Source organism: Schistocerca americana, chromosome X (genome assembly GCF_021461395.2).
Source record: "Schistocerca americana isolate TAMUIC-IGC-003095 chromosome X, iqSchAmer2.1, whole genome shotgun sequence".
Taxonomy (NCBI): domain Eukaryota; kingdom Metazoa; phylum Arthropoda; class Insecta; order Orthoptera; family Acrididae; genus Schistocerca; species Schistocerca americana.
Window position 1 is genome coordinate 523,774,518 of NC_060130.1, and position 15,354 is coordinate 523,789,871.

Genomic DNA, 15,354 nt, shown 5'->3' on the forward strand with positions numbered 1-15,354 from the left:
TCTTATCTGGTGGCTAGGTAGGCGGGGTGAGCGTGTTGCTGCCAGTTCATACGTGCGTCTTAACTCAAAAAGTAGCTGGGTCCCACCGTGGATACATCGCACATGCTCATAGAACAGCGTTTCATAGAGAACGAATAACAAGTGAATGGTGGTGGGGGTTACAGCATTGTTGTTACAAGGCGCCCCCCCCCCCCCCTCCCTCCCTCATCCCTCACTGTCACACGGTCCCCAGCCACCAGATAAGGTAATGCAAGTCTCAGCTGGTCGTTTACAATGACTACAAATATGGGGTGATAGTACTTTATTTCTCAGTAATTAATGATTGTTAATACAAGACACTACTTCTTACTAAGTTATGATAGGTTATAAAATGCTTATATTCATGAATAATTTGTATTAGTAAAACACGTAAGTTATATGATATTCAGCTGGGAATGAGAATAAACTCAAATGGCTTCCTCAGTTCCCGATTTAGCGTCTCCCATGCACTCAAAGGGCAATTCGAAGGTGTAATTTGAATCGTCCACGATCACGTACATCTGAAACAGTGCAATAAATTTTCAACTGGACAAAAAGGCAAATAAAGGCGAAGTTTGCTTCTCTAAGTGTCTTCTATGGAGAAAACTCAATCTTTTTTTATAGTCTGTTATTTCAGTCATATATGTTACAGTCATAACCTGTTTTTAGTTAGAACGCGTTCTTACTAGTTAAAACTACTTCGTCAAAACGCGTTTTGCCTAGTTAAAACTAGTTTCAACTGACTTTCGCTTTTGACCAGTAATAAATTCTAGTTGTAACTAAGGCTATCAGTATCAACTAGTTTCAGCTAGTAAGAACACGTTCTAACTATACTAGACAGAACTAGTTTTTTACTAAATGTATTTACGGGCAAATATTAAAATTAAGAGCAACTACGTGTTGATTGAAATAAAAAACAGGATTTTTGTATTGTGTAATGGAATATTTATTGGAATATTCACAAGAAGTTCAAGTTATAGGTATCTGGGCTTTTCGTGACGTAGTTGCTGCTAACCCGACGTAGCAGCAGGTCAGAGCGCGACCACTATTTCTGTGTTGGTCCCTCCCGCGGTTGGCTGCTCCCTGCGGCGCTCTCATTTGGCTCCTCTCGGGACGGATATCCGGACATCCACGCCTCGTACGTATTTAACTACCACTTGCCCTACCAAACAGCTTATCCACAGGAAACAGTTTCAGGAATCACCATGTTCTCTAAGCCGAGTGCACGAAACGTATTCGCAATTGTGAATATGGACCATCATGAGCTGTATGATGGAATGACGAAAATGATAATTTGTGTCGGACCTGGACTCGAACCCGGATGTTACGCTTATCGCGAGCGGTCGCCTTACCCTTAGGCTATCCGAGCACGATTCATGGCAGACCCAGACTTCCATATGTCATCAACCACGTGTCTACAACCTGTACTCGTACATCCATTGTGTATATTCCCATACACGCGAGACATTTTACTTGGAAGTCGCTTCCCCGACGTCGGCGGATAAATACGACACTGCAGTGCCCGTGTTGTCCGGAATTATGATGCATATCCAAAAGGGACACTGATAGTAATTAGGAATAACAGAGACATTGCAATATCTTATTTATCCACTGACACCGGGAAGCGACTTTCAAGTAAAATGTCTCGCCTGTATGGGAATACACGTAATGGATGTACGAGTACAGGTTCTAGACGCGTGGTTGATGACATATGGAAGTTTGGGTCTAGTTGTGAGTCGAGATCGGATAGCCTAACGATAAGTCGGCCTTTGGCTGTGGAGCGGTGAGGATCTCCCGGCCGCTCCGTGTCGCGTTTCCAGGCTAGTATCGAGTGTCATAACTACGTTCCTGGCATCCGAGGACTCTTTCATATCGGAAAGCTACGATCAAGCTGCAGTTTGACGCAACTTACTCCAGACCCAAGGGCCACGAAGTAGAGAGATTTTTCGAGACGTGATACATATTTGTCCGTAAGAGCGGCTGGGTATTCACTTGTCTATCGTCTCCAACACTGTATATCTCAAATTCACTGACGATGACGCCTCTGACAGATCTTTCAGCCACTCGACAGAAGTTTACCGATTCTGCCACTCTGACGGAAACGTCGGTGTAGTAACATTTGAACGTTTTGGACTGGGAATACAAAATGTGTGCGTGATTGAGCTACCAGTTGAAGTTCCAGCGGATTTAGTCACTCTTGCTCTTCGACCCTATGGCATAATCCTCGACCATATGGCTGAAGAATGGAAGACCTTCGAAACGGGCGCTGCCATGTAGCTTCAGATCTCACGATCGCTGGTTGCCGGGCGATAATTATTTACGGTGGTCAACCGAGGATCTGCTACAACGGTAGACGGGTAAGCCATGTACGTACGGAATACTTGCAACGCCGTTTCGTGCATACGCCCTCTGACGATCGTATTCGACCAACGATAGTGACCTCTACCCCGATTACCTATGCTGCGGCGGCGAGACAGGAGACGCCAGCTGTTTATCATAACCATGGTGGTACAAGCCTAGGAGGGCCCTGCAACAGTTCCTGATAAGTCCCGAGCGTCTTCTCGCACCGATGCCCCCGTCGCCGATTCCGGCCACCGTGCTCTAAAATTCTAGCACAGTTCTCGAATTCTTATATGACAGGTTTCAAAGTCAACGTGCCACTCGACGGTGTAAGATTTCCCCAAAATTGCGTATCGATATGCGTAACCGTTCACGAAAAATACGGATGTTACGCCTTATTTGACTCACCCCGTATTCTTCGGATTACTTCCGCGGTCGTGTAATAGGGCTGCGAGATGCTGGGTGTTCCTTCTGCGATACTGTAGAAAGATTTGGTAGGAATTAGCCACTGTACAGGATTGCTGGCAGCGCTTGTCTCGAGAATGTATGGTCGCAAGAAGACCGGGCTCCAGACGGCCATGTGACACTACCGAGAGGGAAAACCATCGCGTTCGGCCTATGGCTTTGATACGTACTACGACATCTGCAGCCGCAGTATGAGCAACAGCTGAACCACAGTGACACAAAGAGCTGCCATGAATCGGTTACTTCAAGGACAGCTCCGAACCAGACGCCCTGTAGCGTGCATTCCACAGACCACAAAAGACCGCCATTTCCGACTTCAGTGGTGTCAAGCGAGGGCTCATTGAAGGGCAGGGTGGAGATTTGATGTGTTTTATGATGAAAGCTGGTTCTGTCTCGGTGCCAGTGATAGCCGTGTGTTGGTTAGGAGGAGACCACTTGAGGGCCTGCAATCAGCCTGCCTCCATGCTAGACGCACTCGACCTACACCTAGACTTATGGTCGGGGGTACGATTTCGTATGACGGCAGCAGCACTCTCGTGGTTATCACAAGCACCCTGACTGGAAATTTGTTCGTCAGTCTGGTGATTCGAGCTGTTGTGCTGCCATTCGTGAACAGCGTGCCAGGGGACGTTTTCCAACAGCATAACGCTCATCCACATACCACTGTTGTAACCGAACATGCTCAACTGGGAGTCAACATGTTGCCTTCGGCTGCTCGATCACCAAATCTATCTCCAATCGAGCACATATTCGATATCATTGGAAGACAACTCCAGTGTCATCCAGAACCAGAATTAACCATCCCTGTATTGAGCGATCAAGTGCAACGTGCATGGAACCCCATCCCACAAATAGACATCCAGCACCTGTACGAAACAACGCACGCACGTTTGCATACTTGCATTCAACATTCTGACGGTTACACCCTTTATTAACTTACCAGAATTTCGCATTTGAAATGTCTTGTATCACGCTCACAGTAACGTGTGTGTTAAACACTCAAATATGTTATTTAGACAAATGTATTACCGAAGTTTCATTACTATACATTAACTATTTTTTGGTATTTAACTTTCTTCCGTCAGTGTGTTTACGAGTCTTATGGTGACGTCACACAATAATATTTCATAAATTACAGGTCTTTATATCCTGCCTGGGAGCACAGGCAGATGTAGACCCCAGTCGACGTTGTTCCAGGACTACAATTTGTCTCTAAATTTTTGCCCGATATGCCCGATATGGTTTATGTATAGTCAGTTACACCAGTCCTGCCAATATTCGAAGCATACTCATTATTAATGTACAGTTAAATTCCTTAGGAATAATTTTTTTTAATACTGCAGTGTTTTAGCCGTCCAGTGTGTGTCTTAGGAGTTCTTGGGATCAGTCGAAATTTCGTTAATACCAATGACAATACTCTGAGTTCCCTACAGTTAATACGCGAGACTTACCGTAATCTCGCGTATTATAATAATATTGCAGTGTTTATTTTGTTTAAACATAGTAATTATGCTTCATTCCACTGGGGGTGTTGCCTGGCTGTAAATGAAGTCATCCTGCAAGTTTTAGGAGAATGATTGTTGGGAGGGAAAGTGGAGGATAGCAGGCTTGTTACTGATCTAGAGAGAAAGGGGAGGGAGAAGGAGTGCCTGGCGATAAAACTGTTCTCAACGTTTGTCTGTAAAGGCGTCGGCGCGTTACAATAGCTTTGCGGTTGCAAGACGTCCCCTGCCTGAATGACTGAATGCCATTGTTGCCAGCAACTTGGTCGCTCACGTCGGAGGTGATTACAGATACATATTGTTTAAGTAATGCTAATTTCTCTACCATACCTGGGGAGACTGTCTGGTGTCGTGTTAGGCAGACATGTGGATCCCCCCTGTTCACAACCTGGTGGCTATGGCCGCACGATGAGTTCCACACCCTACCGTCATTATCAAGCGATTACACGGGAGGAGTTGCTCGTAATCTAGGCGTGTAATTGTAGCAGTCTCCGATATTTCCACCGATCTGTTCGGTTCCGCTTGTCGTTATTACAGTGGGCGGGAGATCCGTCGGCCGGATCTGATACACCAGCAGTCATCCAACCGGCACGGAGGGAGGACTTAGCGGAGAACACTTCTCCCTCCAATGTATGTTGATGTTCGCAGCAAATTACTTCTTTGTCTCCCATGCTTGTGGTGTGTCTTCATTTTAGACTGTCTTCTCGTTGTTCTTTGGGCAGTTTCTTCGACGCTACCTATATAGCGAGCAGATGCGGCCGTCGTGTGGTGACGCTGCGCGGCAATTTTCGGCACAGCGCCTGTATCTTGCTGCTGCAGAACCGTCCAGCACGTTCGTTGAATGTGCGGACTGTCACTCTGAAACGGTCGCGAAGTCGAGGAACTTCTACCAGGTCATTAGTGAAGTTCGGACTGCGCAAGGGGTAGGGTTTTCTGAATCTGGTCCTGGCGGTTTTCTTCGCCACTTGGACGTGTGTTCGCCAGGTAAGTCGGCGGTCGATGGTGAAGCCGAGAGAGTGTGCCGTAGGACGCCAAGGGACGAGACTTCCACCGACGAGAATCTGTGGCAGGCCTGCAGGGATGATGCATCGTCTGTGTAGAGCGCGAGCTGCACGCGATCGATCTTTGGTGCGTCTGAGGTGTACAATTAGTACAGAAGTGGCCCCAGATCAGAGCCTTGCGGCAATCCTGTACTGATTCGCGAAAGGTAGACAACCAATTTGCAGCTCTCACGTGGAATGTCCGACCTTCGGGTAGGAACTGACGTGGTGTACAGGTGACGCCGAAATCCCAAGTTCAGAAAGTTTGAACAAAAGGCCACGGTGCCACACGCTGTCGAAGGCGGTCGACACGTCGAGGAACACAGCGCCAAGTACTGCCGCTGCTCCAGGGCGTCGAGCGCTCGTTCCACAAGGCGGAGGAATTGGTGAACTGCCGAATGACCCTTGCGGAAACCGATCTGGACCTGAGGGAACAGGTCTTCGATGTCGACGAGGTGCTGCAGCCGATGGACGTAAACTCTCTCAAACACCTTAGAGGCTTCCAGCAAAAGACAGAGTGGCCGGTAATTCTGCGCGTGGGGCAGAACGTTCTCCAACTTAGGCAGTGCAACGATTTCTGTGTGCTTCCAAGCCTGTAAGAAGTCGAAGGTCAGAAGGATTTCACTAAAGATGGTAGCGACTTCAGTAGCGGCCGCTGGTGGCATCTTCATGAGAAAGGCATTTGAGACTTTATGCTGACCAGCAGCAGTCTTGGGGTTAAGGGGAGAAGCGACCTCATCGACAGGCGTGTCGACGATGGCGTCTTCGTCATGTCGAGCAACGGAGTAGCAGGGAAGTCTATCGGCGACCAGGTTCTCATATGTTACGTCTGCCGACTCTTCAATTGAGTTGAAGCTATCTTCAAGGACGCCCGCTAAGGCGCCCGCCTTCGCGTCCGGTTCGTAGACAGTCTCGTTGTTAGCTACGAGCAGTGGAACACGTTGCGTGCAGCGAAAAAAATGCTTCGCCGTCCGCCAGGCCGAGCCGTCTTCAAGGCAGGGAGTGGCAACCTTGTCACTCCAGTACTAGCTGTGGTGATTTTCAATAGCGACCTTGATCTCGCGACGCATACGGTTAAGAAGACGACAGGTGGCTGTGTTTCTCGTCATTTGGTGTTCCCTGTACATCCAATTTTTCTCCGTTATTGCCACTTGAATGACCGATGGTAGCTAGCTGGAACGATCTGGTGCAGTGCACGGTGCAGGCGTTGTTGCTGCACGGGCAACAGCAAGTGTGACGTCCGGAAAGTGTTGAATTGCTGCGTCCACGCTGACGTCCTTAGGGGCAGAGCGGTAGCAAGTGAGTCTACCAGGGTGTCTTCGATGCGATCCCAGTTGATACCGGCGAGTAAGATGCCCCTCCTGCGTTGCTGCAGGGCGTCCAGATTGACATCGAACACCACAGGAACGGGAGCGGACGAAATTGCGTTCCGTGCAGTTGCGGTTTTCTGGTGTGGGATTCCCTTGACGACGGCAAAGTCGATAATGTCCAGCTGACTGCGGCCAGGGAAGACAGTCGGATCGTACGGCTCCACCACAATCGTCTCGTGTCGTTCAATAAGCCTGAGAAGGCGGCGACCGGTGGAGTTGGTGAACCTGGAGTGACAGGTGTCGTGTTTGTAGTTGTGGTCTCCAGCAACAAAGGCCTTGCCTCTCAGGGAGAGCACGGCTTCGGTGTCCTCAGGTTACGGAGGACGGAACGGAGATCTGTATACTGCGATTAACGTGATTTGGTCCACGAAGGTATGGGCGATCACACCGGTGGTTTCCAGCGAAACCAGCGGTGGGAGTTCAATCGGATAGCGAAGTATGCCATTAGGGACGTGGACTGCGGTTGCTCCGACTACCATCGGTCGATCCGTGCGGAATCAGGAAATGTTCACTGTTCGGACGTCAACGCCAGATTTCAAGTGTGGCTCGCTGAGTAAGCAAACGTCAACACCTTCACTAGGGAGAAATTGGCGGAATTCGCCAGTTTGACTTCGTATGCCAGTGACATTCCAAGCGACTGTCGTCAGCCTATTATGCGTCTGTGGGTGATTATTATTGGTGGCGGCCTGACCGGCCATCGCCGCTGCAGCGGTGAGCTACTGCTACAGGATTTCAGTTACGTCGCGTTGGACACGGGAGCCGTGAGCTGTGCAGTGAGAGTGGTGAGATCAGCATTCGAAGCAGCAGACGCGGCCCCGGCGCTGGATCTGAGGGCAGCAGCTGCCTCGTTGTGAGAGTCCACAGGGGGCTGATCGACGAGGGAAGGTGTCTTCCGCCTGCCAGCAATGAGTCGAACTCCGTGACAGCGAGGTGAAGAGCACGTTTGAGACGGCTGTGATGCAGGGGCAGGATGAGTTCGACCCGCAGACGGCTGTTGCGCAGGACCGGCAGTCGCAGGTGGTGAAGTAACCTCCGACGCAGCCGGAGCTGTATCTTCAAATGCTGATGGCGAGGGAATATTCCTCTCGGAGGCTGCCACAGCGAAAATAACATCAGGTCGTGTCGTTACTGGCTTCTTCGGGCGTAACGAAGGAGACAGGCTATGTTGACGAGCGATAGCGCGCTTCCACACGTCGCAGCGGCGGCAGCTGGCAACGTGATTGCCCTCACACGCCACGCGAATGCCCCCACGGAATACGCATTTTTGTTTCTCGGTCGGAGGACGAGTGCAAGCGCGTCCAACATGGTTGCCGGCGCATTTCACACAGCTGCCCGGCATGGAGCAGTGGCGTGCAGCGTGATTTGTACCTTGACAGCACTGGGCCCATCTTGGAACTGAAATATTCAGTCCGCACGGTAACATCAGCAATGCACTTTAGTTGGCAAAATTTCCTGTTTTCAACTCTGTCGAAACAAATAACCAGGAAGAGTGGCATGTCTTCTCGCGACTTCATCTTCACCACCGTAGGAACCCGGAAATCCAGGTCGACGAGCTCTTGATGGAGCTGATCTGCTTCCATGTTGAAAGGAAGCTTGCAGATGGCGATCCTTAGGACGTTGTCGGTGGAGGAAGTGTGTGTGTAGAACGGTGTGCCCTTGTCAGATGCCTCCTACGGACTCGGCGTTAATCTTCGGCCGTACGGAGTGCTGAGCCACCTTCACGTTGTATACGGCTGTTGTCCAGCTTCTCAGGAGATGCTGCAGTATCTTGTATGTCGATCAATATTGGAGAACGATCGGTGGGGTAGAAGGGTACTTGTTCGGCGCTGGAGTGCGAGGTAGGTCTTACGGTTCTTCAGTGAGCACGTCGAACGTGTTTGTGAAGTCTGGTGGCATTAACGTAGTGAACTGCATTCTTCTGGTAGCAGTCAGCATCAGGTGCAACATTTGGTTTAGCTCTTTTCCCTTTAGGCGACCCTCGAACGGCATAGTTCGTAACAGGCACTCTACCCTTGTTACTCTCACATTTTCCCCCAATCTGAGTCGCGGAGATACTCTCATCTTCAGATTCAGGGAGCGGAACAGACAGCACGGTCTTCACAATGTTCATATCGTGTCCGTTGAAATAGCGTGGTTCGGGTAGGTGGGACCGCCGATGGCTCATTCGCAGCAGGGCGGCGATCTTCCATACCGTCCACATCACTAATACGCGCGCGCACATCTTCTCGCGTCTGCCCATCTCAGCAACTACATCCAAGTTTACACCTTTTATAATGGAACTTTCCCAGTCATTTCCGGGTAGTGTGTCTGTGATCGTACCCCAAGCAACGGTGTTCACGGCTGTACATCACGTGTTTGATCTCGAGAGGTGGTCCATCCTGTAGGTGGCATACCTTTCCACTGGTGAGCTCTAGGTGCGCATTTTGTAGTGCCATGCAACACACATACAATATCTTTGGAAGCAGGATTTTACAATGACGTCAGAAAATCTACTAATGTAGTGGTTGTTTGGCAGGAGGTTTATCTACAACTTTTACATACAGTATCTGTGGTTAGAAATCGGTAGTGCTTATCGAATATGCTACTACATGATGTAAATTCATTATTTCTACCCCATTTCTAGCCCACACACTATGACGTCACCCACAACCACACCAGCACCCACTAGCAATGGAGTAATTGCTTTGCAATGATAAATCGAGGCCCATGCTGCGTTGTGATTGGATGAGAGCATCATGACGTCGACAAGACGCGACGTTGACGCGTCGTCGATGTTGACGTGCCGTTGAGGCATGTAGGTGTGGACGGTGTGCTTCAACCTCATTGGTCCACCTTGGAGAGAAGATTGCATGATAACTCGCTACCTCCATTATCGTTACTTGTCACTATTTTGCAGGAAGAGTGGTATGGTTCCATACAGGATCTGTATTTATACATTCCGTGAGGGCTGGAAGCTATTTTGGACGTCAACGGTTTTCCTAGACTTATTAGGCATGGTAATGTGTTGTAGTTCTGGTGTCTAAGTATTTTTATTTAACTCCTAAATCTCAACACGTCTTTCTTGATGGAACGAAATCGACAAATGTGGAAGTAGTACAAAGTACAAAGATATTATAATATTCTGCAATAAAATCAGAAAGTTTACCTATAAATAAGCTTAACCCCTTGAGCAGGAAACGTCTCTTAGGGAACTTATAAATACAGGTAAGAAAATTCAGAGGAAGATAGGTCTAAGGAAGACCAGCAAAAAAAAAAAAAAAAAAAAAAATCTCAGACCATTCTTTAAATGGGGCCTTTTGTGGCGCACGTCCGCAGCTCGTGGTCGTACGGTAGCGTTCTCTCTTCCCACGCCCGGGTTCCCGGGTTCGATTCCCGGCGGGGTCAGGGATTTTCTCTGCCTCGTGATGAGTTGGTGTTGTGTGCTGTCCTTAGGTTAGTTAGGTTTAAGTAGTTCTAAGTTCTAGGGGACTGATGACCATAGATGTTAAGTCCCATAGTGCTCAGAACCATTTGAACCATTTTTTGTAGCGCACGTCAAAGAATGTCACTGAAGAGAGTGGTTTAGAGAATCCCGGAATATATCGAAAGCAGGAAAACTGGTTTACTGGATGGAAGAGTATGGAAGAAATTTACTGCTGACTACTATATTTGCATACCAGCAATGAAATAAAGAGATTAAAAGATCAAGGTGCTCGAAAATATCGTGAACTATCTGATAGTAGGAACACAAGGAATCCTACTCAGGAAAATGAAGTAGTACTGGGATGGACGTAAGAAAAAACACAAGAGAAATTTGATGCCTAACGCTCTCTTACTGATTTATAAGAGACCAGTCGCGCTGTAACGTATAAGTTTCTTCGCAGGCCAAGAGGCAATGAAGAGGATGAAAAGTTTTGAGAATTACGCTTAAAGGAAACTCAGTATGCGGATGATACGGTTGTGAGATGCGACCAACTGAGGCGGCTGGACGATGCGTCCTGAACAAACAAGCACACAGTACAATCTAACGCTGCTACCTCGCTCCCTACCTCTCTTTGTCCTGATCACATCATTAGGACGCTTTCTGCCGGCAAATGGTAATATATGGCATTATCCACATGCAGCCTCAGTTTCAGCTTCAGACGTCGTGTAATACAGATGTAGAAACAAGCGATAGTGCTAGAACGACGTTAATGTCGATTATATCGCGTGCACCTCCATCTGTTGCTGCGCACCATAACCCACCAATTAAATGGACCTCTACCAGTCAGAGATCCAAAATGAACAGATTCAGTGCTCAGGAAAACTTCAGGAAAGTCCTAGGGGGTGCGGACAGTTTTTAATTTTTCAAACACTCATAAGATAGGAAATCTAGATGAAACAGTTCGCGTTACAGAACTAATACAGTAGTAGGATATTCAAAATTAACATCTCTTAAGACTTAAAAAAACGCATTTGCATGGGAAAATGGCAGAGGGTAGTAAAGGCAATGATTCATAGTGTTGAGGACGGATTGGGACCACGTACTCAGCTAAAAAACGCTACGTGAAACAACTGTACAGGAAGAGGGGTACATTGTTTCGAGTATCCAACTACATTATTAAACCACTGTACATACGCCAAGTGCTATCGAGCGTCACATCTCATTAATTCAGATGAATTAAAGGAGAGGCTGTGTCGAATGCTTATGGAAAGTTGGGGATTTTTCTGTGCGTTGTACGTTGGACCCTTACGTCAGGGTATTCAGTTTCATTTTACACTAAAAACTGTGTTTTGATTAATCGATTCCCAGCAGACGAACTACTGGAAGAAATGAGACGTTAGTAGGGACGAGACTATGTTGATTATTAGAAGTAAACGTACATTTTTTAGAGAATGTGTGGAAATCTTTATACTAAGCAATAGGATGCTAAAGTTAACAACCAATCCTGGATAGTACGGAACAGCAGGGGACATACTGAACAAACAAAAAAAGAAAATTCTGCAGCACAGGACATACGCGCATTACGCGGAAGTAAAAACTGTACGAGCTGGATAATAATACATCTACATCCATACTCCGCAAGCCACCTGACGGTGTGTGGCGGAGGGTACCTTGAGTACCTCTATCGGTTCTCCCTTCTATTCCAGTCTCGTATTGTTCGTGGAAAGAAGGATTGTCAGTATGCCTCTGTGTGGGCTCTAATCTCTCTGATTTTATCCTCATGGTCTCTTCGCGAGATATACGTAGGAGGGAGCAATATACTGCTTGACTCTTCGGTGAAGAATTCACCCAGCTTCTGATCCACAAATCGTTATGAAAAGTAGGCTTTTTACCGGACGATATGAGGGAAACCGAGGCACGTCGTACAAGAACTGTAGTTGGTAGAGGCTATAAGATGAGATATACAGCTTTCACTTCTTGCAGTAGGTGGTGCCACAAATGAAATCCATTGTTGGGAACGATAACTGCAGGTTTGATGCGGATGACAGGTAAAAAACAGTCGTGACATCATTCTACAGTTCTTTATATACACGACTGACCGACTGATTTGTAGATGGTGGTGAACCTGGAAGAAGACCTTTAAAATTTTATCTCAGGAATGAAAAACATAGCATAAGATTTGAAGAAAATTACCATTCGTCAAGCCTGCAAAGTATTTTATTTGGCTGGAAGGGCAATGTGGTGGGGGGGGGGGGGGAGGGGGGCGAAGGAGGGAAGTACCTACAGTGTGAAATCATATGTTAGAAAAAGAGAACAGTAACACAATTCAATAAAAGATACAGTTTGCTGTTTGACAATCTCTAGGTTCAATAGAACGACATCATTACCTCAGCCACATTCTGTCTTCGCACAGAGGGACGGCCGCCAAAATCATGAGAACATTTGGATGTCAAGCTGCACAACTACTTTACGTTTAGTACTGCCATCTGTAAATTGTGAATTCGGAATACCTGAGAAATTTCTCTTTCGTAGTAGGTCCAAATGTGATGTACACGGCTTGGCAAAGAGTAGATGAACTGGACCCTCGGAAACTGTGGACAACTGCTTCAGAATTCCGATTCAGTTCTAAGGAAATTGCCAAAGCCCGCGTGACAAACGATGCCGTTACGAAGATGGTCTCTGTGAGTGTGTGAGTGTTGTGTCAGCTACAGTGCTCTTACTTACCTCTTTCGTATCACCCTCTAGTAATGGTATGGAATTGAAACGCTCCACAAGTGGTGGTTGCTCAGGTTCCTGTGCTAAGACCACATCAGCATTGCCTGCATCTCCACCTGAAAGGAGAAACAGAGACAATGTTCCGATCAAGAAAATTTCTTCAAGTTCAGCTCATTTCTTCACGATGCTGTAATGTGTAAACTAATGAACATCTGACTTGGAGTTGCTTTTATAGATTGAGCTACTAACATATAGGGTATGTACAGTTGGTACTGATGTCGCTGCCAATACTGCCAATGCAAAGTGGTCTGGAGCTGAAAAAGTGATAGTCCCTGAATAAGTTGACTAGTATAGAATCTTGTAGAGGAGGCTTTAGCGCAAATTACTCTGAAAGAAAATCAGAGTAGCATTTGTATAAGAGAGGCTACGTCAGCTCAGAGTTACTGTTCACGGCACAGCGTTAACGAGATGTAGCAGGTCCGAAGTATCACCCTTACTGAAAGTGTGTGTAGCTTTCTACTCAGTCGTCCTATTTCAGTTCTGTTTCATTGAGGGTATTAAGGAAGGTAATTAGAATATTAGTGTGAGTAACGTTTTCATTGACTTACACAACAGTGTGTTAGAAATCCATATCAAATATGTGACTATATAATGGTTTTCCTTGTAAAACTTTGACCGAAAATTAGCAAAAAATTTATGTACTCAGCGTTATTCAGGAATTTCCGTCAGGGCGCTTACGGTTTATGTTATTTTGTAGTAGAATGTGAAAGAAATTTCTGACCGTCTTTGTCTCTGTACTTTTGAGGTTAGACATACACGACGCCGAGTCACATTGAACAGCTGTTTTATAGGTTAGGTCGACCGCAACGAACTCTGTTGCTTTTTTTATCAATTAAATGTATATGTACCAGATCCTTTATTATTAATGTGTTGTTAAATTTGTCTCATTTTTGTAAAACAATCTGCGGATTCGAGTACAGCGACTACTAGTACATCGAAGTCACAATCCACAGAATCGAAGAAGCATGCCTGGCCAAATATGGAATTCAAGAAACAGACTGAAGCAAAAAAACAAAAGTCGCTGATTTATATAACACAGTAGGCAAACAGGAACTGTCGTTGGCCAGTCAAATAAGCCTTCGTTACTCTGCTGCCTCTAATGCTGCCAGTATCGTCAATGAAACCGTGGCAGAGCCACCACTGCAAACTCATAAATACAAACCAGCGGTAAAATTATCAGCAACTCAGTATTAAAATGTCTGGCGATGATGCATTTTCCGAAGTCGTCGAGGGAAAGTTATCTCAATATCAGCACATTATTATTACAGATTCAATGAAAAAACACAATGCTCATACCTAACCCACTTACGAAAACATGTTAGAAGAAAAAATTCGGTGTTACCTATCGGATACATACATAATATAGACTCGTGCCGAAGTCAGAGTACAAACATGCTTAAATCATACATCAGAAGGAATTTTATATGTTCAATGTGAGGTTGATTTTAAAAGGAATTTAATAGTTTTTCAGAGCACAAACAAAAGTTTACCGATGGAAGTGATTCGGACGCTAATGTTTTTATTACAATGTTGGTTCTATTACAACTAGTTTCTAGATAATTTATTACAAAAGAAGTTGTGATACGGAAAAATCTTACACCTTGGTCATTTCGTTTAAGTAGACCAAAAAGGCTACAATTTTTACACGAAAACACATAGTCTACTTTAAACGAGAAGAAATATACTGATGATGAAATTGTGTGCTACTTCGTCTGAAATCATTTACGATTGCAAAGTAATAATAATCCATTATTAAACATTTTTACAATGATGTACTACATCATCTATGCGTTGCTACCCGTGTATAGCAACGTCAAAACATTTTAATACTCTTGATTTTATAAAAAATATAGTGATACATGTTCTCAGTATACGTTATGGATTATCAGCCTTTTACGCCTGGATTCATTGCTTTAGTATTTACTTCACCTAGGATATAAACCTGCAAGTCAAAAAAATGGCAGTTGCGTTCAACGGAAGGCAAATATCGTTTTGAGATTCGGGAAAAAACAATTGACAAGGGATTTCAAAGGCACCTAGGGCTTCTTGTTGATCGTTCACAAGGTGGGTATGGATCCTCAAATGATAGCATCACTTCTCGTTCTCTTTTTGAAAATCATCAGTGTTTGCTCAAAAACAGGAGCTGGACGAAGATATCCTCCATCTATTTCACGTTACCTTGCAGGTCAGCCGGAGCATCGAAAAATTTAAAAAAATATTGTCGTGATACTGTGGAAATGTGCACAGACAATTTTCCTTGGTATTAAATATCTACGACAGTTCATAAAGTCTTACCGCACAGTGCCTAGATATCAGAATCAACAACATTGTAAATAGGTCATTTATCTGAAATTGCTCAGGAACCCATAAATAAGGACAAAAAAATATTGTGAAGAGTCATCCAGGAAAAAATCATGCAGCAATACAATGGAAGATGTGTT

The 15,354-nt window shown here is 45.8% G+C and overlaps 1 protein-coding gene across 1 annotated transcript in view; it reads right to left on the reverse strand.

Moving 5' to 3' along the window:
• Window positions 1-286: 286 nt before the first annotated feature.
• Window positions 287-15,354, reverse strand: part of LOC124555628 (collagen alpha-2(I) chain-like) — an 86,091-nt gene continuing 71,023 nt past the window's right edge. Inside the window, exons 3-4 of the mRNA XM_047129604.1 lie at window positions 12,863-12,969; window positions 287-539 (exon numbers count right to left, since the gene is read on the reverse strand). Coding sequence (XP_046985560.1) covers window positions 447-539; window positions 12,863-12,969 — 200 coding nt within the window. The 3' untranslated portion in view covers window positions 287-446. The remainder of the gene's footprint in view (window positions 540-12,862; window positions 12,970-15,354) is intronic.